This window comes from Chelonia mydas, chromosome 5 (genome assembly GCF_015237465.2).
Source record: "Chelonia mydas isolate rCheMyd1 chromosome 5, rCheMyd1.pri.v2, whole genome shotgun sequence".
In the NCBI taxonomy this organism is placed as follows: domain Eukaryota; kingdom Metazoa; phylum Chordata; order Testudines; family Cheloniidae; genus Chelonia; species Chelonia mydas.
This window is the reverse complement of record NC_051245.2, coordinates 132592113-132616883: the sequence shown is the minus strand read 5'-3', so window position 1 is coordinate 132616883 and position 24771 is coordinate 132592113. Positions and strand designations below refer to the sequence as shown.

The following is a 24771-nucleotide window of genomic DNA, read 5'->3' as shown; positions in this document are numbered from 1 at the left end:
AAATGGGAGGGGGGGGATTATTTACCCCCATTTTATAGTGGGGAAACTGACGCACAATGTCTGTGACTTGCCCAAGGTTACTTAGTGAGCCAGTGGTCCTGTGATCCTCTTCCCTCTGCCAGATGCTGCTGTGAAAGCATTTAGACTTTAAATGATTATGCTTACTGAAGGTGGCTTTTTTTAATACACACAAGAGTAAAGAGTAGATTGCTTGGTTGTATTTTAACATCTTAAGGACAAACATGAAAATGTAGTACTAAGATGAAGACAAGTAATGTTGGTAACTTCATTTGTGGATGTGATGGGTTGGATCACAGAAACCCCCTTGGCACTACCAACTTATGTGCCAAGACTGCTTCTGCCCCTGCTTTCCCTGCCCTCCCTGCTTGGGACTTCAGTGCCCTTCCTGGTTTGAGCCAGACCCGCTAGCCTGCCGCAAACCCAGACCCAGGTCTGAACCACATCCCCTAACAGCTGTAGGCTTAAACCTCCCTCTAGCAAAGGGGAAAATTCACAAATTGAGAAAACAAAGGTAAACTAATACGCCTTGCCTGGCGGTTGCTTACAAGTTTGAAATATGAGAGACTTATTCAGAAAGATTTGGAGAATATGGATTGATGTCCGGTCCCCCTTAGTCCCAAGAGCGAACCATCCGGGGACGGGACTCAACACAAAGCCTCTCCCACCCCAGAAGTATCTTTGGTTCCTTTGGTCAGGTGCCAACCAGGTTACTTGAGCTTCTTAACCCCTTACAGGTAAGGAGGAATTTTAGGCTACCCCTATGGTTATGACAGCCCCCCAGGTATTAATACATACTCTGGATTAATTAATAAGTAAAAAGTGACTTTATTAAATACAGAAAGTAGGATTTACCAAACAAAATAAAATAGAACATGCAAGTCTGTGTCTAATATGGTAAGAAAACTGAATACAGATAAAAACCTCACCCTTAGAGGAATTCAAGTAAGCTTCCTTTTACAGACTAGTCTCCTTCTAGCCTGGGTCCAGCAATCACCCCGTAGTTACTGTCCTTTGTTCCAGTTTCTTTCAGGTATCCTGGGGGGTGGAGAGGCTCTCTCTTTAGCGAGCTAAAGACAAAATGGAGGGGTCTCCCATGGGTTTAAATAGACTTTCTCTTGTGGGTGGAGACCCCCTCCTCTCTCCTATGCAACATCCAGCTCCAAGATGGAGTTTTGGAGTCACATGGGCAAGTCATATGTCCACGCATGACTCAGTTTTTACAGGCAGCAGCCATTGCTTACATGCTACCTTGAATGTCCTCAGGTAGACTTCTTATGTAGATTGGAGCCTTCCAAGATTCATTGTCCTTTAAGTGTTTCTTGATTGGGCACGTAATTTACACATGCCTTTCTCAAGATGCTGCTCAAATGCTTTACTAAAGCAACTTAGAAATCAAGCAAGTACACAGCCAATATTCGTAACTTTGAATACAACAATGACACATGCATACAAATAGGATGAATAGATTCAGTAGATCATAACCTTTACAGAGATACATTACATGGCATATGTAGCATAAAACATATTCCAGTTATGTCATATATACATTCATAAGCATATTTCCATAAACCCTTATGGGGTGGACATGTACATATTTTTAATTAGTAAAAATTTTAACAGATTTTCAGATGTATTGAGGTCCCACATCTCCTGTTAAAGTTGGCACCTCTGGAAATCAGGCCATAAATTAGTGTTTGAATTGTAAATGTATATCTCTAATCTCTGTATGGGATGATAACTGATAGCTGTATTTGAAAAATGCATCTATACAAAAATTGCACAGTAAACATGTCAATTTCTCTTCTGTACCTAGAAGTGTGTCTGGGAGGACTGCAAATAAAAATGGGATTATCTGTCAAGCAGAAATTACAGTATTACGCTACTAAATGCTCCATGATATTTTCAGTAAATACTGATACTCCATGAAAGTGTTTCCCTTGGCATTGCACTGTCAGCATAGAAATACGGATTTTTAAATTATTTTAAATTGAGTATAGAATCATAGAATATCAGGGTTGGAAGGGACCTCAGGAGGTCATCTAGTCCAACCCCCTGCTCAAAGCAGGACCAATCCCCAATCAAATCATGCCAGCCAAGGCTTTGTCAAGCCTGACCTTAAAAACTTCCAAGGAAGGAGATTCTACCACCTCCCTAGGTAACGCATTCCAGTGTTTCACCACCCTCTTAGTGAGAGAGTTTTTCCTAATATCCTACCTAAACCTCCCCCACTGCAACTTGAGACCATTACTCCTTGTCCTGTCCTCTTCTACCACTGAGAATAGTCTAGAACCATCCTCTCTGGAACCACCTCTCAGGTAGTTGAAAGCAGCTATCAAATCCCCCCTCGTTCTTCTCTTCCGCAGACTAAACAATCCCAGTTCCCTCAGCCTCTCCTCATAAGTCATGTGTTCCAGACCCCTAATCATTTTTGTTGCCCTTCGCTGGACTCTCTCCAATTTATCCACATCCTTCTTGTAGTGTGGGGCCCAAAACTGGACACAGTACTCCAGATGAGGCCTCACCAATGTCGAATAGAGGGGAACGATCACGTCCCTCGATCTGCTCGCTGTGCCCCTACTTATACATCCCAAAATGCCGTTGGCCTTCTTGGCAACAAGGGCACACTGCTGACTCATATGCAGCTTCTCGTCCACTGTCACCCCTAGGTCCTTTTCCGCAGAACTGCTGCCTAGCCATTCGGTCCCTAGTCTGTAGCTGTGCATTGGGTTCTTCCGTCCTAAGTGCAGGACCCTGCACTTATCCTTATTGAACCGCATCAGGTTTCTTTTGGCCCAATCCTCCAATTCAGTATATAACTGAAAAAGTCAACTTTTTGAGTTCTTTCATTCTGGTGTTACAAAACCATCACATGCAATTTACAAAAAGAACAGGAGTACTTGTGGCATCTTAGAGACTAACAAATTTATTAGAGCATAAGCTTTCGTGGGCTACATACAGCCCACTTCATCAGATGCATAGAATGGAACTTACAGTTAGAAAATACATATATACAGATAAGTTAGAAGTTGCCATACAAACAGTGAAAGGCTAATTAGTTAAGATGAGCTATTATCAGCAGGAGAAAAAAAACGTTTGTAGTGATAATCAAGATGGCCCATTTAGACAAGAAGGTGACAAGAAGGTGTGAGGATACTTAACTTTAGGGAAATAGATTCAATATGTGTAATGACCCAGCCACTCCCAGTCTCTGTTCAAACCCAAGTTAATGGTATCTAGTTTGCATATTAATTCGAGCTCAGCAGTTTCTCATTGGAGTCTGTTTTTGAAGCTTTTCTGTTGCAAAATTGCCACCCTTAAATCTTTTACTGAGTGGCCAGAGAGGTTGAAGTGTTCTCCTACCGGTTTTTGAATGTTATGATTCCTGATGTCAGATTTGTGTTCATTTATTCTTTTGCGTAGAGACTGTCCAGTTAGATCAATGTACATGGCAGAGGGGCATTGCTGGCACATGATGGCATATATCACATTGGTAGATGTGCAGGTGAACGAGCCCCTGCTGGTGTGGCTGATGTGATTAGGTCCTATAATGGTGTCACCTGAATAAATATGTGGACAGAGGTGGCATCGGGCTTTGTTGCAAGGATAGGTTCCTGGGTTAGTGTTTTTGGTGTGTGGTTGCTGGAGAATATTTGCTTCAGGTTGGTGGGCTGTGTGTAAGCGAGGACTGGTCTGTCTCCCAAGATCTGTGAGAGTGAGGGGAAACATTTTTCAGGATGGGTTGTAAATCTTTGATGCGCTGGAGAGGTTTTAGTTGTGGGCTAAAGGTGACAGCTAGTGGTGTTCTGTTATTTTCTTTGTTGAGCCTGTTCTGTAGTAGGTGACTTCCGGGTACTCTTCTGGCTCTGTCAATCTGTTTTTTCACTTCAGCAGGTGGGTAGTGTAGTTTTAAGAATGCTTGATAGCGATCTTGTAGGTATTTGTCTCTGTCTGAGGGATTGGAGCAAATGTGGTTGTATCTTAGAGCTTGGCTGTAGACAATAGATTGTGTGGTGTGTCCTGGATGGAAGCTGGAGGCATGTAGGGAAGTATAGCGGTCAGTAGGTTTCCATTATAGGGTGGTGTTTATGTGACCATCGCTTATTAGCACAGTAGTGTCCAGGAAACGGACCATTTGTGTGGATTGGTCTAGGCTGAGGTTGATGGTGGGATGGAAATTGTTGAAATCATGGTGGAATTCCTCAAGGGCTTCTTTTCCGTGGGTCCAGATGATGAAGATGTCATCAATGTAGCCCGAGTAGAGTAGAGGTGTTAGGGGACGAGAGCTAAGGAAGCATTGTTCTAAGTCAGCCATGTAATTTACATGTATCCACTACAATTTTGAGAGTCTTCCACTAAACTAGCATGAAGATTGACTTACAACCCTCTTCATAGGAAAAAGTGCTAGTTCATCTTTTGTGGTAACTATCAGAACACTAGAGACTAGTGGTGTTTCTGCTTGCATTTTGGTTTAAACTGGCTCTGAAAGCTGAGAATTCAAATGAACCTTTTTAAAAGGAAAAGTTAACTATTAAAAGCTGGTATATTTTTAATACAGTACAGTGTCTTTTTGTGGGGGGAGGGTTAGTTTTTGGTGCACTTGAATCCAGCAACTGCATGGCTAGATCTGGATGAATTCAGAGGAGGGTTCTTTTCTGTTTTTGCTGGATTAGCATTACCCATTGGTTTTCAGCTATTCTTTGACTATCTAAAATCCAGCTTGGCTAAAACAACTGCTGCACCATCATTTCTCTTTATGTAATGTTTATTGCTGAACTGGGTCATCAAATGATACAGAGAATGTCCTCGTTCTATCATTGTGGTTGGACTAAGTCTCAGAATAGCTTTGATTACTTTGATAATCCTCCACGTATTATTATGGTTAGTTTTATAACTAAGCATTGACATGAAGCAAAATGAGTTGTATGCTACTTTCCGCTAAGGCATAAACGTTAACAATGCATATCAGTGCGACAGTTTAATTGTATTCACTAAAAATATTTTTCAAAAGACCTAAAACCCACAAGAATGTTATCCATTCAGATTTCATATGCAAGTCATGTGTATCAGTGAATGGAGGAGCAGAGAAACTAACAGCAGTTAATTTCACTCTTCGGAAAATGGGGTCCTATCTAATCCTGATTCTTGCTTTAAGGGCAATGCAGATAGCCTGATGAGCATGTGTAGGCTCTGCTGGTGTAAAGCACACCCAGAGATTGCCATGTCAGCTGTAGCACTTTTGTAGGCAAGGCTAGTAGCACCATCTATTAAAGTTGCCTGGTAGATCACATAAGACACTGTTTTCAGCTGCTTATAACTTTTGTCAAACTTGAACCATTAAAATTGAAATTTCCTGTGCTGGGTGCCCTGCCTGAGGCAGGGTTTGTTTTCTTGTTTGGGTTTTTTTTGGTGGGTAGTTTTTCAATTTCAACCCAAACAGTTGAGTTGTTTCCAAGAATGTTAGGGAAAAATAAATTGTCTTGTCAGCGTTTAAAATAAATAAAGACCATTTCTTTAGAAGTTCTACACCTTCATGTTCTGGAGGAGGAACTTGAAATTTAGCAGGGGTTTCTCTTTGTGTCAAGGATGTGCCTTTTGTTCCTATAAAAATCTGCCCAATTTTGGCCAAGTTATAAGCCATTGAAAAAATCTGTCTGTGCGTGCTCAGACTTCTTAGAGGTTAGTAGATAAAATCTGATTCATAGGGTCATAGAAGATACGGGTTGGAAGAGACCACAGGAGGTCATCTAGTCCAATCCCCTGCTCAAAGCGGGACCAACACCAACTAAATCATCCCAGCCAAGGCTTTGTCAAGCTTGGCTTTAAAATCCTCTAAGGATGGAGATTCCACCACCCTAGATAACCCGTTCCAGTGATTCACCACCCTCCTAGTGAAAGTGTTTCCTAATATCCAACTTAAACCTCCCCCACTGCAACTTGAGACCATTGTTTCTTGCTCTGTCATCTGCCACCCCTGAGAACACCCTAGGTCCATCCTCTTTGGAACCCCCCTTCAGGTAGTTGAAGGCTGCTATCATATCCCACCTTACTCTTCTCTTCTGCAGACTAAATAACCCCAGTTCACTCAGCCTCTCCTCATTAGTCATGTGCCCCAGCCCCCTAATAATTTTCATTGCCCTCCGCTGGACTCTCTCCAATTTCTCCACATCTGTTCTGTAGTTGGGGGACCAAAACTGGACGCAGTACTCCAGGTGTGGCCTCACCAGTGCCGAATAGAGGGGAATAATCACTTCTCTCGATCTGCTGGCAATGCTCCTACTAATACAGCCCAATATGCCGTTGGCCTCTTGGCAACGAGGGCACACTGCTGACTCATATCCAGCTTCTCGTCCACTGTAATCCCCAGGTCCTTTTCTGCAGAGCTGCTGACTAGCCAGTCGGTTCCCAGCCTGTAGCAGTGCATGGGATTCTTCCTTCCTAAATGCAGAGCTCTGCACTTGTCCTTGTTGAACCTCATCAGATTTCTTTTGGCCCAATCCTCTAATTTGTGTAGGTCACTCTGGACCCTATCCCTACCCTCTAGCGTACCTACCTCTCCCCGCAACTTAGTGTCATCTGCAAACTTGCTGAGGGTGTAATTAATCCCATCATCCAGATCATTGATAAGATGTTGAACAAAACCAGTCCCAAGACCAACCCCTGGGGCACTTCACTTGATAGCGGCTGTGTCAGGGTTCCTTCCCCACTCTGAACTCTAGGGTACAGCTGTGGGGACCCGCATGAAAGACCCCCTAAGCTTATTTCTACCATCTGAGGTTAAAAACTTCCCCAGATCTTTCCTTGTCCTTGGATGGGTACTGCTGCCACCACCAAGTGAGTTAGACAAAGATTCAGGAAAAGGACCACTTCCTGTTTTCCCAAAATATCCCCCCAAGCCCCTTCACCCCCTTTCCTGGGGAGGCTTGAGAATAATATACCAACCAAATAGGTTAACAAGGTGGGCACAGACCAGCCCATTAGGTTTTTAGTGTCTTACAGACCCATCAGGTTCTTAAAAACAGAACTTTATAATAACAAAATAAAAGAAGCACCTCTGTAAAATCAGGATGGAAGATAATTTTACAGGGTAAACAGATTTAAAACAGAGGATTTCCCTCTAGGCAAAATTTTAAAGTTACCAAAAAAATCCAGGAATAAACCTCCCTTTTAGTCTAGGGAAAATTCACAAGCTAAAACAAAAGATAATCTTAATGCATTTCCTTCCTATATCTTACAATTTGTAATCTTAGGTGCTTAGTTCAGGTATGGCTTTAGGAGATGTATTTTCCCTGCCCTGATTCCTCACTGACCCGGAGAGAACACAAGCAAAACCCTTCCCCCACAGATTTGAAAGTATCCTCTCCCCTTATCGGTCCTTTTGGTCAGGTGCCAACCAGGTTATTTGAGCTTCTTAACCCTTTACAGGTAAAGGAGGGATTTTATGGTACCCTTGGCAGTACGTTTATGACAGGCTGCCAACTAGACATTGAGCCATTGATCACTACCCATTGAGCCCAACAATCTAGCCAGCTTTCTATCCATCTTATAGTCCATTCATACAATCCATACTACTTTAACTTGCTGGCAAGAATATTGTGGGAGGCCATATCAAAAGCTTTGCTAAAGTCAAGATATCACATCTACCGCTTTCCCCGTATCCACAGAGCCAGTTATCTCATCATAGAAGGTACTTAGGTTGGTCAGGCATAACTTGCCCTTGGTGAATCCATGTTGACTGTTCCTGATCACCTTCCTCTCGTCCAAGTGCTTCAAAAGGGATTCCTTGAGGACCTGCTCTCTGATTTTGCTGGGGACTGAAGGGAGGCTGACAGGTCTGTAGTTCCCAAGACTTGGGTGGGGGGGAGAGAGATCCTGGATGGAGAAGGAGACTGAGATGTGGTGGAGATGGGGAGACAACTGGAGGCCAGGACTGGATGGAGGATAGAGAAACTAACTGGATGAGGAGCCAGAAAGGAGAAACTGGGACTGGCTGGACAAAGCATCCGGGAGTAAAAAAGGGTGGGGGGGCTGGGACTTGGAAAGCCTGGAGGAGGAGAAGACAGTGGCTAGGCATGGAGAATGGGTCTGGGACAAGGCAGAGAGGATCAGCTTGAGGGGACTGGGCAGAAGGTCTGGGACCATGAGAACACCCAAATCAAAAATATTGAATAGTTACTCATTCAGTGATTGTCCATCCTGTGCATTGAATGAGGCAGGGGTCCTATGAGAAAAATAGTATGTGATCATGTAATTAAAGATTGTATCATATTACTTATGCATGAGGGGGCAGAATTAAGGTTGCACGAGCATCCTTAATTTTGACATTTCCTAACTTGGTAAAGTCAAGCACTCATCTTCATGTTCTTTTAACATGATTTTTTGTGTAATTTCATAGGGTTTTTAAAAAAACAGAAATAACAGAAATTCCATCGTGTGGCATTATATTGACACCCACATGCTTCATCAGCAGGGTTGGAATCTTCAGGTCCATCACACAGACCTCTCCACTTGAGCTAACTGAGTAACTAAAGGCAGGTACAGTGGAACCCCAGAGTTACGAACACCCTGGGAATGGAGGTTGTTCGTAATTCTGAACAGTCCATAACTCTGAACAAAACTCTGATTGTCCTTTGAAAAGTTTACAGCTGAACATTGGTTTAATACAGCTTTGAAACTTTACTATGCCGAAGAAAAATGCTGCTTTTAACCATCTAATTTGAATGAAACAAGCACAGAAACACCTTGTCAATCTTTTTTTAAACTTTTTCCCTTTATTTTATTTTTAGTAGTTTACATTTAACACAGTACTGTACTGTATTTGGGTTCTTGTTTTTTTGTTTTGTCTCTGCTGTTGCCTGATTACTTACTTCCAGTTCCAAATGATGTGTGTGGTGGGCTGGTCAGTTCCTAACTCTGGTGTTCGTAACTCCAAGGTTCTCTTGTAGTAGGATGTCATCCTCTGTAGATCAGTACTAGTTGGGGATGGGACATTTTGCTAGGGGGTTTCATAGACATTTGCAGGCAGCAGAGGAATGGTGAGATTCAGGAATCTTGGATTCCGTTCCAGGCTCTGGAGAGTAGTGAGCTCTACTGGGCACAGACTTTACTGCCCATGGCTGGCTTCTTGACCTAGTCCCATTCTCCCTGTTTATCCAGTCACCACTCCTTAGGCTTCTCATCCTGATTCCAGTTTTCTTGCCCAGCCAACCCTAGGCTCCCCCATCTGATCTGTCACTCACCTCTCCTTATCCCCCACCTTCAACCCTTCTCCATTTCCCCACCTCACAGCTCCTTGTCTGAGCTCAGTGTTCTCCTTTCCCTCACTGGCTCCCAGTCCCAGCCTATCCTTCACTGCACCACCCACCTGCCATTACCATCTTCCTCCATATTCTTAGCCAGCCTTCCCTCCTTCTTCACCTGGTTCCCAGTTTACTCCCTTTCCTAAACTTTTCCTTGCCCCTCTGCATTTAGTCAGGTTGTTTCCTCTTCCATTCTGCCTGTGCACCAGCAGGGCAGTCATTGATAGCACACGAAAGAGGTTCCTTGTTCTCAGTTCTGGTGCCCAACTCTGCCTTGGCACAAAGCAGCAACAACAGGGATAGTCTGGCTTCTTTGCCAGCCACCCTGGGCTGTAGCATTCAGTTGCTCTGTGAGTATGGCACATGTGCAACGTCATCAGCACTAGGAACTGAGAGAGGCTCAAGCTTGCCGAGTGAGGTCAAATTAGCAGATTTTAACTGCTTATCTCTTAAAGTCTCCAAGCATGTGCGAGCTGATTTTTTTTCCCAAAGACAGGTAACTTGGCCAAATTTGACTGGATTTCCACAAGAACAGCAAAAGGTACATCCTTGATGTGAAGTCCACCCTCTGCCAAATTTCAGGTCCCTGGTTCAAAGCACTAAGACTCTAAAGCTTTTCAAAGAAATGGTCCTAAGAATTTGTTTTAACATGGGCAACCTCATTTTTTGGAAACAGCTGAATGGTTTCTGCTGAGATTTTTTTTCTTTTTTTAAACCACCTGAAGCCGAGACCCAGCATGGAAAATTTCAGCTCAAATTGTTTGGCAAAGTTATAAGCAACAGAAGGCAGGATCTTATGGATTCTGGAATCTTATGGAAAGTGTCAGGCAACCCTAATAGGCATTGCTGTCGGTCTCATGAAAATTAAACGTTCTGGATAGGTCCTGTGTGAGTGTGGCATGAGTACCTGAAATCATTTGGATGAAAATAAAACTATTCATGCACCCAGAGCTTTTTCAAGCCTTTCTCTGCAAGCATGAAGGCTAGAAACTCAAGTTGTTTTTTTTTTAAAAAATGAGAATCTCATCTCCTTTAGGTCTGTGCTCTTGTATACCACCTCCCCTGTAAACCTCAAAAAGTCAGCAGAATGAGGAGAATCTCCCTGATTTCTGTAATCATAGACTCATAGGACTGGAAGGGGCCTCAAGAGGTCATCTAGTCCAGTCCCCTACACTCATGGCAGACTAAATATTATCTAGAAGGACCTCGGAGTATTGGTTAATCACAGGATGACTATGGGCATAGCTACACTCGAAACTTCAAAGCGCTGCCGTGGGAGCGGTTTGAAGTGCGAGTGTGGTCGCGTGCCAGTGCTGGGAGAGAGCTCTCCCAGCTCTCCTGGTACTCCACCTCCATGAGGGGATTAGCTTAGAGCGCTGGAAGCACAGCACTGTTTACACTGGCGCTTTACAGCGCTGTAACTTGCTGCTCTCGGGGGGGTGTTTTCACACCCCTGAGTGAGAAAGTTGCCGCGCTGTAAAGTGCCAGTGTAGCCATAGCCTATGAGCCCCGTGAAAAAAAGCTAATGCAGCCTTGGGATGCATCAGGCGAGGTATTTCCAGTAGAGATAAGGAGGTGTTAGTACCATTATAGAAGGCACTGGTGAGACCTCATCTGGAATACTGTGTGCAGTTCTGGTCTCCCATGTTTAAGAAGGATGAATCCAAACTGGAACAGGTACAGAGAAGGGCTACTAGGATGATCCATGGAATGGGAAACCTGTTTTATGAAAGACTCAAAGAGCTTGGCTTGTTTAGCCTAACCAAAAAAAGGCCGAGGGGAGATATGATTGCTTCTAAATATATCAGAGGGATAAATACCAGGGAGGAAGAGGAATTTTTTAAGCTCAGTACCAATATGGACACAAGAACAAATGGATATAAACTGGCCATCAGGAAGTTTAGACTTGAAATTAGACAGAGGTTTCTAACCATCAGAGGAATGAAGTTCTGGAACAGCCTTCCAAGGGGAGCAGTGGGGGCAAAAGACATATCTGGATTCAAAACTAAGCTTGATAAGTTTATGGAGGGGATGGTATGACAGGATAGCCTAATTTTGGCAATTAATTGATCTTTGACTATTAGCGGTAAATATGCCCAATGGCTTCTGATGGGATGTTAGGTGGGGTGGGATCTGAGGTACCACAGAGAATTCTTTCCTGGGTGTCTGGCTGGTGAGTCTTGCCGACATGCTCAGGGTTCAGCTGATGGCCATATTTGGGATTGGGAAGGAATTTTCCTCCAGGGCAGATTGGCAGAGGCCCTGGGGGTTTTTCACCTTCCTCTGCAGCGGGGGCACAGGTCACTTGCTGGAGGATCTCTGCACCTTGAAGTCTTTAAACCATGATTTGAGGACTTCAGTAGCTCAGACGTAGGTTAGGGGTTTATTATAGGAGTGGGTGGGTGAGATTCTGTGGCCTGCATTGTGCAGGAGGTCAGACGAGATGATCATAATGGTCCCTTCTGACCTTAGTCTATGAGTCTAGACCATTCCTGACAGGTGTTTGTCTAATCTGCTCTTAAAAATCTCTAATGATGAAGATTCCACACCCTTCCTAGGCAATTTATTCTAGTGCTTAACCAATCTGGCAGTTAGGAAGTTTTTCCTAATGTCCAACCTAAACCTCCCTTGTGGCAGTTTAAGCCTATTGTTCTTCTTAACCTCTGAGGATAGGATAAGAAGCAATTTTTCTCCCTCCTCCTTGTAACAGTCTTTTATGGACTTGAAAACTGTATCATGTCCCCTCTGTCTTCTCTTTTCCAGACTAAACAAACCCAGTTTTTTTCAGTCTTCCCTCATAGGTCATGTTTTCTAGACAGTCAGTCTTTTTTGTTGCTCTTCTCTGGACTTTCTCCAGTTTGTCCACATCTTTTCTGAAATGTGGCACTCAGAACTGGACACAATACTCCAGTTGAGGCCTAATCAGCGCGGAGTAGAGCAGGAGAATTACTTTTTTGTGTCTTGTTTACAACACTCCTGCTAATACATCCTAGAATGATATTTGCTTTTTTTACAACAGCATTACTCTGACTCATATTTAGCTTGTGGTCCACCATGACTCCCAAATCCCTTTCTGCAGTACTCCTTCCTAGTCAGTAGTTTCCCATTTTGTATGTGTGCAACTGATTGTTCCTTCCTAAGTGGAGTACTTGCATTTGTCCTTATTGAATTTCATCCTATTTACTTCAGACCATTTCTCCAGTTTGTCCAGATCATTTTCTATCTTATCCTCCAAAGCATTTGCAACCCCTCCCAGCTTGGTATTGTCCACAAACTTTATAAGTGTGCTCTCTATACCCCTGTCTAAATCATTGATGAAGATATTGAACAGAACCGGACCAGAACCAATCCCTGTGGGACCCCACTCGTTATGCCCTTCCAGCATGACTGTAAACCACTGATAACTACTCTCTGGTAACGGTTTTCCAACCAGTTTTTCACCCACCTTATAGTAGCTCGTTATAGGTTGCATTTCCCTAGTTTGTTTATGAGAAGGTCATGTGAGACAGTATCAAAAGCTTTACTAAAGTCAAGATATACCACGTCTACCGCTTCTCTCTTCTCTCCCCCCCCCCCCCCCTCAGGCTTGTTACCCTGTCAAAGAAAACTATCAGGTTGGTTTGACACAATCTGTTCTTGACTGTTACTTAGCACCTTATTATCTTCTATATGTTTGCAGATTTATTGATTGCTTAATTATTTGCTCCATTATCTTTCCAGGTACAGAAATTAAGCTGACTGGTCTATAATTCCCCAGGTTATCCTTATTTCCCTTTTTATAGATTGGCACTATATTTTCCCTTTTTTAGTCCTAGAATAATAGGGCTGGAAGAGACCTCAGGAGGTCATCTAGTCCAATCCCCTCCTCAAAGCAGGACCAACACCAACTAAATCATCCTAGCCAAGGCTTTGTCAAGCTGGGCCTTAAAAACCTCTAAGGATGGAGATTCTACCGCCTCCCTAAGTAACCCATTCCAGCGCGTTACCACCCTCCTAGTGAAATAGTGTTTCCTAATATCCAACCTAGACCTCCCCCACGGCACCTTGAAACCATTGCTTCTTGTTCTGTCATCTGCCACTGCTAAGAACAGCCAAGTTCCATCCTCTTTGGAACCCCCCTGTGGGTAGTTGAAGGCTGCTATCAAATCCCCTCTCACTCTTCTCTTCTGCAGACTAAATAACCCCAGTTGCCTCAGCCTCTCCTCGTAAGTCATGTGCCCCAATCCCGTAATCATTTTCGTTGCCCTCCGCTGGACACTCTCCAATTTGTCCACATCCCTTCTGTAGTGGGGGGACCAAAACTGGATGCAGTACTCCAGGTGTGGCCTCACCAGTGCTGAATACAAGGGGAATAATCACTTCCCTCGATCTGCTGGCAATGTGCCTACTAATACAGCCCAATATACCGTTGGCCTTCTTGGCAACGAGGGCACGCTGCTGACTCATATGATGGCAAAGGCAGTCTGAGTTTGAGTTTCCTTTGGGTATTACAGAGCAATTCATGTAGTTTGAGTACCTTTTTAAAAAAAAAGTCAAATACATAACATGGGAACCCAAAATCATTGACGAATGGTGTAAGCAGATATGATGGATCTTTTCACTTGTATTGGAATTGTGAAAACACTGAATTAGGAGTTGTCCCATCAAAAAATATTAAGTGTTAGCAAATAACAAGAATATCACCTCATACTGAAGCATGGTATCTTTATAAAAATGGAAAAGTACACTGTTTTCTGTGTGAACACAGGTTCTTCCTGGGCATCTGTGCAGGAAATGGTGATTGAGTAGGCTATTTGAGACACAGAGCAGTAGATAAATGCTTTACTTAACATCCAAATAAGTCCACTCATTAATATAACCAAACAGCAGAGAAATAGCTTATAAAATGATCATACTTACGCACTCTTAACAGTCATGGAAAACAAAGATAGAAGAAATCAGTTAGTGAAACCCCTCAGAAGACAGCGTACTGACCCAGTTGACGCCAAGCTGGGGACACACCCAATTTCATGGTGACGTACACAGAGTTATATAACTAATCATATTCATAGCCATACTTGACCATTTCCGTGAACGTAAAACAGCTTGGGCCTTGCCCTTATTCCATGTGTGGTATTTCGGGTGACCCACACTAATAAAAGCTCTTTGCACCAATTAATTTTGTAGTAAATCCTATAAATCAATGCAGTTCTCTTTAACTAGTTGAAAAAACACCTAAAACTCCACTATTTTAAAACTTAATTATCCATGTACCTGTTTTTCTGTGGTTAACTTTTTTTGTGTCACAGCATGAGTGCACAGTTCTACGATGCTGCGTTAAACCCTCAGGCCTACTTCAACTCACTCAATCAATATTACCTTTTATACTATAGCAAAGCCCAACACACTCTGATTTAAAACTTCCTGCTTGCTTTCCAGCAGATTTCACTCTAATAAGCATTATAATGCTGTCAGCATTATCACATAATTCCTCAGCCAAATACTATACAACAATAGCAGCATAAAGTCAAAGATAAAATGGGGTCATAGGCCATCCGTATGGAGCACTAGTGACACCTAGTGGTGTACTGCTCCAAATAGAGAGCAGAAACTCTCTTTTGAAATAGGGAAAGAAGATGCGTAAATCTACGTAGTCTGAACGTGCCAGGGCCTATTCTCTGCATTTATAAACCTTAATGAAAGTATAAGTGGTAAGGGGCCTGAAGCATTAAGAATCAAATTTAATATTAGCTCATTATTGGTGTTTTTATTAATTGCATTGTATTGCTTTTACGGTTTGTAGACTAATTTGGATATTGCTCTCAGTGATTCCTTTGAACAAGAATTTGCAATTCACCTAAAAGGGATATACACCCCCTGCCCGTAACAGGAAGTTTCACCACCCATTGTTTTAGACATAGACATGACTCAGCAGCTCTTCCATAGAGGCCCTATGAAATGCCATGCAAGAGGTAGATGGTTCAAAAGACCTGCTTCCCCACATCCTCTCCAGCAGGCTTTGCATCTCAGTCTTCGGTCGCAACATGACATTATTTTTGATGAGAGTTCAAGAGCCGTGAAACACTTAACCCAACACGGGGGCTAGAGATATATTATGGGTAGTGGAAAAAATTAGTAAAATGTACATCTTTGTAAGAACGCTACATGTTTGTGAGAATGCAGTGTACCGGATAAATGGATGAAGGGCCAAATCCTGAGATGTGTTGAGCACCTGCAGCTTGCTTGGAAGTCGGGATTTGTCCCTAAATCAGTAAGATATTTGAAAAATGATGTATGAGAAATATAACATGATATACCTATGTATATTAGGGCTGTCAAGCGGTTTAAAAAAATTGAGATTTAAAAAATTAATTGCAATTAATCGCAGTTTTAATCACAGTGTTAAACAATATTAGAATACTATTTATTTAAATATTTTTGGGTTTTTCTAAATTTCCAATATTGGGTTAGGGCTTGGCGCTCTGGGCTCCAGCCCCGCATGGGAAGCTGCGGGCTGGGGTTTCAGCCCCCGCGCCACAGATACCTCATGCCCCGCACACAGGTATCCAATTAACGCATTAAAAAAATGTACGCGTTAACTTTGCTTTCAGTTAATCACAGGCGTTAACTGAGATTAATTGACAGCCCTAATATTAATGTATTATAGTATGTGATTATATAATGAGATGACAATGCATGTGTGTATAGGACAGTTAAAATCAAGAGCTAAAGACTAAAGCCACTTAGGCACCCAAATTACGCAAGTGTGCAACCTTATCGTTTTCGAGTTTGTTTGGAAGGAATATCAAGGTTCCTGAACTTTTTTTTTAAATTAGGCAACTAGTTTCTAATACTTCGGATAAACTAGACATATTTTTTGTCTTGCAGTTGATGTGCATTCTTTACTTGTATAGATAGATGGATATCAAGTGCAAGCATCTTTGGTGTCACAGAGAGAGTATCCACCTCTGGCCTTGATATTGGTAGTCTGTTGAGCCTTCCTAAGGAGGTGTGATTAGCAGAAGCTTGAGAACCTGAGGGAATGCTTTAGGAGAGGTGGTCAGCTTCAGAGTGACATGAAACACTCCCTGCTATAATTAACAGTTGAAACTTGGGCAGCTCCTGCCTTGGTCTCAGTGAATTGAGTTTAGTGAGTTTTCACAATGCTCTTCTTCAAAGAACCGCAATTTTCTGAGTAACTCCCATTCCTCTTCATTTTTTCTGCCTCCAACACATACATTTTATTTCTAGTAATAGTGAATTCCCTTATCTCTTCCTGTATGAGCTTGACAACCACGAGTGGTTCTACCTCCAAGCAGAATTCCTAATCCATCTTCTGAAGGAGACTGCTACTTTAATCCTAATTTTGAACAAAAAGATAACTATAAATAAATGACTCTTTTGATATTGTTTTCGTGAGTAGATGTAGTACTGATTAGACTGGAAATAGAATTAAAGATGTTTCCTTTGATCTTTTAGGCCTGAAAAAAGATTAACTCTTCCACCACGTTTTCAGAAAGAACTTCAAGTGCATCTGTCCAGAAGCTCTTCAGTGGATTCAAATGGTATGTGGGTTTTCCACTTTGGATTAGGCATGTATTCATAACCTGAACCATGTTTATAGACTTGTATTGTCTTATGTACAAAACAATTTTAACAGTGAAAGACTGATAAAGCCAATATACCCACCTAGTCTATTTTCTGAGGAAGCCTGCTCAATTGGTAATGTAATTATAAACTGATTAAACATAAAAAGAGCTATTCTGAATCAAACCAATGGTCCATCTAGCCCAGTATCTAGAGTGACCAGACAGCAAATGTGAAAAATCACTTGAAGTGGAGGTTAGTTACTGTAACTGGAGGGTCTTTGAGATGTATGGTCCCAGTCTATATTCCACACGTGGGTATGCATGCATGCCATGCACCCAAGTCTGGAAATTTTTCAGAGCAGTGTCCGTAGGCCCGCACATGTCAGTGCGCAAGGAGAGCTACTGCACAAAGGATATATGAGGCAGTGCGGGTCGACGCTTCTGCAGTTCCACCTCTTATTGCATATCCAACAGGATTCAAGGAAGATGTGATGGAGGGCAGGTAGTGGAATACAGATAGGGACCATACATCTCAAAGAGCCTCCATTTACAGTAACTAACCTCCAGTTCTCAATCTTAACTGTTTAAGATGCATAATTTCTTGGAAATACTTCAACATCCCATTCAATATGAAGCAAACAGGACCGTATTCTTCTGTGTGTGTAATAACAATGTTTCTAGTCAGTGTTACCTTAAGTGACATTATGCTTAGATTTGTATACTTGATAATACTCAAATATTAATAGTTGGCTTGTGTTCTTCCTACCCGTCTCAAGATAATTGTACCATCTAAGAATATAAAAATGGTTCTAGTGGGTCAGACCACTGGTCCATCTACCCAGTATCCTGTTCTCTGGCAGCAGCCAGGTGATTCAGAGGGAGTGAAAGGAACAAGCAATCATTGAATGAATCATAGACTATCCAGGTTGGAAGGGACTCAGGAGGTCATCTAGTCCAACCCCCTGCTCAAAGCAGGACCAAGCCCCAACTAAATCATCCCAGCCAGGGCTTTGTCAAGCCTGACCTTAAAAACTTCTAGGGAAGGAGATTCCACCACCTACCTAGGTAACCCATTCCAGTGCTTCACCACCCTCCTAGTGAAAGTTTTTCCTAATATCCAACCTAAACCTCCCCCCCTGCAACTTGAGACCATTACTCCTCGTTCTGTCATCCAGTACCACTGCGAACAGTCTAGATCCATCCTCTTTGGACTCCCTTTCAGATAGTTGAAAGCAGCTATCAAATCCCCCCTCATTCTTCTCTTCTGCAGACTAAACAATCCCAGTTCCCTCAGCCTCTCCTCATAAGTCATGTGTTCCAGTCCCCTAATCACTTTTGTTGCTCTCCGCTGGACGTTTTCCAATTTTTTCACATCTGTCTTGTAGTGTGGGGCCCAAAACTGGACACGGTACTCCAGATGAGGCCTCACCAATGTCGAATAGAGGGGAACGATCACGTCTCTCGATCTGTTGGCAATGCCCCTACTTATACATCCCAAAATGCCATTGGTCGTCTTGGCAACAAGGGCACGCTGTTGACTCATATCCAGCTTCTCATCCACTATAACCCCTAGGTCCTTTTCTGCAGAACTGCTGCCTAGCCATTTGGTCCCTAGTCTGTAGAGGTGCATTGTATTCTTCCGTCCTAAGTGCAGGACTCTTCACTTGTCCTTGTTGAACCTCATCAGATTTCTTTTGGCCCAATCCTCTAATTTGTCTAGGTCCCTCTGTATCCTATCCCTACCCTCCAGCGTATCTATCTCTCCTCCCAATTTAGTGTCGTCTGCAAACTTGCTGAGGGTGCAATCCACGCCATCCTCCAGATCATTAATGAAGATATTGAACAAAATCGGCCCGAGGACCGACCCTTGGGGCACTCCACTTGATAACGGCTGCCAACTAGACATGGAGCCATTGATCACTACCCATTGAGCCCGACAATCTAGCCAGCTTTCTATCCACCTTAGTCCATTCATCCAGCCCATACTTCTTTAACTTGCTGGCAAGAATTCTGTGGGAGACAGTGTCAAAAGTTTTGCTAAAGTCAAGGAACAACACTTCCATCGCTTTCCCCTCATCCACAGAGCCCGTTATCTCGTCATAGAAGGCAATTAGATTAGTCAGGCATGACTTGCCCTTGGTGAATCCATGCTGACTGTTCCTGATCACTTTCCTCTCCTCTAAGTGCTTCAGAATCGATTCCTTGAGGACCTGCTCCATGATTTTTCCAGGGACTGAGGTGAGGCTGACTGGCCCGTAGTTCCCAGGATCCTCCTCCTTCCCTTTTTTGGAGATGGGCACTACATTAGCCTTTTTCCAGTCATCCGGGACCTCCCCCAATCGCCATGAGTTTTCAAAGATAATGGCCAATGGCTCTGCAATCACATCCGCCAACTCCTTTAGCACTTTCAGATGCAGCACATCCGGCCCCATGGACTTGTGCTCATCCAGCTTTTCTAAATAGTCCCAAACCACTTCTTTCTCCACAGAGGGCTGGTCACCTCCTCCCCGTGCTGTGCTGCCCAGTGCAGCAGTTGGGAGCTGACCTTGTTCGTGAAGACAGAGGCAAAAAAGCATTGAGTACATTAGCTTTTTCCACCTCCTCTGACACTAGGTTGCCTCCCTCATTCAGTAAGGGGCCCCCACTTTCCTTGACTTTCTTCTTGTTGCTAACGTACCTGAAGAAACCCTTCTTGTTACTCTTAACATCTCTTGCTAGCTGCAACTCCAGATGTGATTTGGCCTTCCTGATTTCACTCCTGCATGCCCGAGCAATATTTTTATACTCTTCCCTGATCATTTGTCCAATCTTCCACTTCTTGTAAGCTTCTTTTAAGCTTCTTTTTTGTGTTTAAGATCAGCAAGGATTTCACTGCTAAGCCAAGCTGGTCACCTGCCACATTTACTATTCTTTCTACACATCGGGATGGTTTGTCCCTGTAACCTCAATAAGGATTCTTTAAAATACAGCCAGCTGTCCTGGACTCCTTTCCCCCTCATGTTGTTCTTTTGTCCACTCCCTGCTTCTAGGGAACAGAGGCTAGAGACACTCAGAACATGGCCATCTTGGCTAATAGCCACTGATGTATCTATTCTCCATTAACTTATCTAATTCTTTTTTTTAACACAGTTATAGTTTTTGCCTTCACAACATCCCCTGGCAACAAGTTCCACAGGTGCATTGTGTGAAGAAGTACTACTACTTCAAGTGATGGTCCCTATGTGTCTTCCCACACATGGGTCTGCATGCGCACCATGCTCCTGAGTCTGGAAGTGTTCCTTAGCAATGTCCATTGACCTGCACGTGCATAGTACATCTCCTCGTGCTTCCCGCAAGGGCATAAGAGGTAGTGTGGGTCTTCACCCCTGCAGTTCCCTTTTATTGCTGCATGGCCTGAGTTGGAACCCCCTTTTTCCTTTGCGTTCTTAGTCTGCTGAGAGTTATTCTTTTTTGTACATAGTTGTAGGTAGATTTACAGGTAAGTTTTTGTGTAGTGTACTTAATGTAGAAGTTCTCTTTTCCCTTTCAGGGGTAGACACCCTGCCTCCTGCCCATGCTCCTTCTCCGTCCCTCTGGAGCACACATCGTGGCACTGTGCTCCATCTGTAAGTCTTTCCTGCCCAGGATCAGGGAAGCCCATGAGCTCTGCCTCCACAAATACCTTATGGCGGAAGCTATGCAGCTGTAAGAACAACATGAGGGGGAAAGGAGTCCAGGAGAGCTGGCTGTATTTTAAAGAATCCTTATTGAGGTTACAGGGACAAAGTCAAGGAAAAAGGGGGTTCCAACTCAGGCCATGCAGCAATAAAAGGGAACTGGAGGGGTGAAGACCCACACTACCTCTTATGCCCTTGCGGGAAGCATGAGGAGATGCTATGCACGTGCAGGTCAATGGACATTGCTAAGGAACACTTCCAGACTCAGGAGCATGGTGCGCATGCAGACCCACGTGTGGGAAGACACATAGCATGCTCCAGAGGGACGGAGAAGGAGCATGGGCAGGAGGCAGGGTGTCTACCCCTGAAAGGGAAAAAAGAACTTCTACATTAAGTACACTACACACAAACTTACCTGTAAATCTACCTACAACTATGTACAAAAAAGAATAACTCTCAGCAGACTAAGAACGCAAAGGAAAAAGGGGGTTCCAACTCAGGCCATGCAGCAATAAAGGCACAGCTGGGCCAGGATCTGAGACACCCCCCCCACCCCCCAACCTGCCTCGTACAGCAGCCACCACCAGCAGAGAGCGCCGCACCAACAGTACCCAAGGACAAGTCCTGGCGTGAGACCAGAAAACATTCTCTCAGGCACAAGAGCAGGTCCTGCAGAGGACTGCTCACGAGTACAGGGTTTCCTCCATGAGCCAAGCCAGGTTGGGTGAGACAATGCATGTGTAGCTGGCTAAACCATCACCCAAGATCCCACAGATGGAGGGTAAGGCCAAACACGCACAGGATCTGCCTGTACCGACGGTTATCTCAGCATCCAAGCCTCTGGAACGCTCACTGGCGCATACAACACCACTCACTCTGCTGGTACCCCACATCTGCCAGACAGGCTGGGCATACAGATACCGCCAGGCCCCTTGAGTGTTTCCCTTGGTACTCCACAGACCCCTGGCTGCACAGAGACCTTCCTGATGGTGGTGGAGGTAATCCTCCCTTACTTGCAGTTGCCTCTTCTCTCGGGCTCTCCGCTTACCCATGACATCCCTACACGGGAGGAAAAACCCCTGCTGCTGCTGCTAGAGAAGCCTATCCCACTGCCACCACACCACAGTCCTCCCATACCAACAGTTCCACCATTGCTAGACCAGGCCTCCATCTCCTAAGAATTCTCTGGTGCGGAAGCATCATTTTCATCGGTTCCACACCGAGTGCGGATGTGCAACCCAGACCGCCCTACTCTTTGGCATAGGAGCCAACAGAGGAGACCTGTTGCCACTTCTGTGGAGCCCGCTGCCACTGATCGACCTCACCTTCTGGCCATACTGGGGAACCTGGGATTCCTACGACAAATACCACACACCATCTCAGGTTCCTCTGTACTCCCGCCGGCTCTATTGGTGTTTGAAGAAGAGGAGGACATCGAACCAGTACCGCCGCCTCCCCTGGTCCCAACCAGCACATCCTTGCTGCAGGATGAGGTGGTTGTTCCTCTCCCAGCTCTCTCTGCCGGATGATCACCGTCAATGTCAGGATTTGCTACAGAGGGTGGTTGCGGTCTTGGAAGTCCTGTTGGAGGAAGTTCAGGACTCACAACATCTGCTGTTGGACATCCACCAACCTCAAAGGCCATCTAGTGTAGTCCTCCCTACCAATGAGGCTATCCTGGAACTGGCACATGTGGCATGGCACACACCAGCCTCGTGTGAACCCACACCTAAGGAGGTGGAGAGACGCTACTTACCAGTTAAGGGGGCAGCTTTCCTGTTCACCCATCCACCCCTGAGCTCCCTGGGTGTCTAAGCATCTTCAGAATGGGCAAGACAGCATCCACAAAGATCCACCCCTCCAGACAAGACTGCTAAGAGGCTAAATCTGCTGGGTAGGAAGATCTGTTCCTCTGTAGGACGTCAATTCTGTATTGCTAATTATCAGTCTCTGCTAGCCAAGTATGACTTTAATAACTACAATATGCTAGCAGAGTTCAAGAACAAACTCCTGCTCAAACACCAATTCCAGGTGCTGGTAGATTAAGGGAGACTGGTCACCAAGGTGGCCCTCCAGGCAGCAGTGGATGTGGCCAGAGTAGTTGTGCGAAGGGACTTGTGGCTACAATCTTCCGGCTTCCCTGGGGAGGTCCAAAATATGAAAGAGGACCTCCCTTTTGATGAGCATAAACTCTTCAGCGACAAGACTGGCGAATTCCTACACTCTCAATGATTCTAGACCAACACTACAGTCCCTGGGCATATATACTCTGACCCCTAGACGCAGACAGCAGATACAACCTGCCCACAGCTGCACACACCCTATCCTGCCTACTATCTGCCCCAAGAGCCACCATGCTGACAACTATTGTCTGCCACAACCACCTCCTCAACCCTCTTCCACCTGCCAGCCAAAGGCTGATACCTGCAAGCCTCGCTCGATACCACCCGCAGCACCCCATGTCATCTTTGGGGGCTGTCGTTCCCTATTTGCCCACAATGGAAGCAAGATCACCACAGACAGTTGGGTACTGGAGGTCATCCACCATGGATACTCAATAGAGTTCCTTTCCTTTCCTTCCCACTTCATCGCCTCCTTACCTAACCCTCCCCCCGGCACCCCTCCCATCATTTGCTCCTCCAAGAAGAAGTAGATGCTCTGCTTCTCAAGGGGGAGGGGGCAATAGAGCCCATCCTACCTCAGTACAGAGAGAGAGGGTTCTACTCACCATCCTTCCTCATTCCGAAAAAGGGTGGAGGATGCCGCCCCATTTTTGATCATCAGTTTCTGAATACATTTTTCAGGAAGTCCAAACTCTGCATGGTGACGTTGGCATTGATTATGCCCTCCCTGCACCAGGGAGCCTGGTTCGCAGCTCTCAACATGAAAGACACTTTCTTCCATGTGGGTATCCACCCATCTCACTGCAAGTTCCTCCATTTCAGGGTAGAGCACCACCATTACCAATTTCAGGTCCTCTTGTTTGGCATAGTGATGGTGCCAAGAGTATTCACAAAAGTCTTTGCTGTGGTAGCGGCCCAGATGCTACGCCCTGGCTACTCAGTATTCCCCTACCAGGACGATTGGCTCCTGATGGTGCTATCTCGATTGCAGGCACTCTCCATGATCCACTGTCTCATGTCTCCTAGCATCTCTGGGTATCTGCGTCAATGAGGACAAGTTGTTGTTGTTGACACCCACAAAGACAATAAATTTCATTTGCGTGCAGCTGGGCTCTATTGTGGTCCGGGCCTTCCTTTCACCTGACTGCTTTGCAGCACTGACAGCCCTCATTGCACGCCTATGTTGCAGACTACACACCATGGTCTGCCACTCTCTCTCCCTCCTTGGGCATATGGTGGCCTTCACTTCCATGATGCTGCACACATGGCTCCACATGTGCTGTCTACAAGCTTGGCTTCTCTCCATTTACAAACGCAACAGACCATATTGACTTCAGGGTCCCCATCCCAGAGACCATGCTGACCCCCTTACGTGGTGGTCCGCTCCCTCCAAGATCATGATCGGCACCCCCTTCACCCCACCCACACCACAAGACACCATCATGACAGACGCCTCCCTCGCCGGATGGGGAGCCCACTTAAGCCACCACGCAGCTCAAGGGGCATCGACGCTGTGTGACAAAACATTCTAGAACTTCAGGCAGTCCTTCTCGCATGCAAGGCCTTCCTCCTGCTCATACATTTCCTATACATTCAGCTCCTTTCAGACAACATCATGGCAGTGTTATACATCAACAAGACAGACAGTGCCAGGTCTTCCTCCCTCTGCTCCAAGTTGGTCTGGCTATGGAACTGGTGCATCTGCAATGAGGTGACATTTCAGGCTGCTTACCTACCAGTAATTCCCTGGCCGACACGCTCAGCAGAACTCTCTACCTCGACCACAAGTGGGAGCTATGCAATGCCACAAAGTGTTGTAAAGTGGGGAACCCCCTGGGTGGATCTCTTTGCCATTCACTGGAATCAAAAGCTCCCGCTCTATTACTCCAAAGGATCTAGAAGAGAGCTCTCAAGGCGACGCTCTCCTCCTTCCCTGGATGGGCGACCTCTGCTACGCCTTCTCTCCTTCTCCCCCCTTCCCCTGCTACTGCAGGTGCTATGCAAGATTCACGAGGACAGTGGCACTGTCCTCCTCATAGCATCTTTCTGGCTCCGGCAGTTCTGGTTCACAGACCTCCTCAGACTCTCCATCCAGACAGCACTCTGC

The 24771-nt window shown here is 44.8% G+C and overlaps 1 protein-coding gene across 10 annotated transcripts in view; it reads left to right on the top strand.

Moving 5' to 3' along the window:
• Positions 1-24771, top strand: part of TDRD7 (tudor domain containing 7) — a 125897-nt gene that overhangs the window by 42348 nt on the left and 58778 nt on the right. For all 10 annotated transcript variants that reach the window (XM_043547170.1, XM_037902400.2, XM_043547168.1 and 7 more), the window contains one exon: positions 16776-16861. In XM_043547170.1, coding sequence (XP_043403105.1) covers positions 16776-16861 — 86 coding nt within the window. The remainder of the gene's footprint in view (positions 1-16775; positions 16862-24771) is intronic.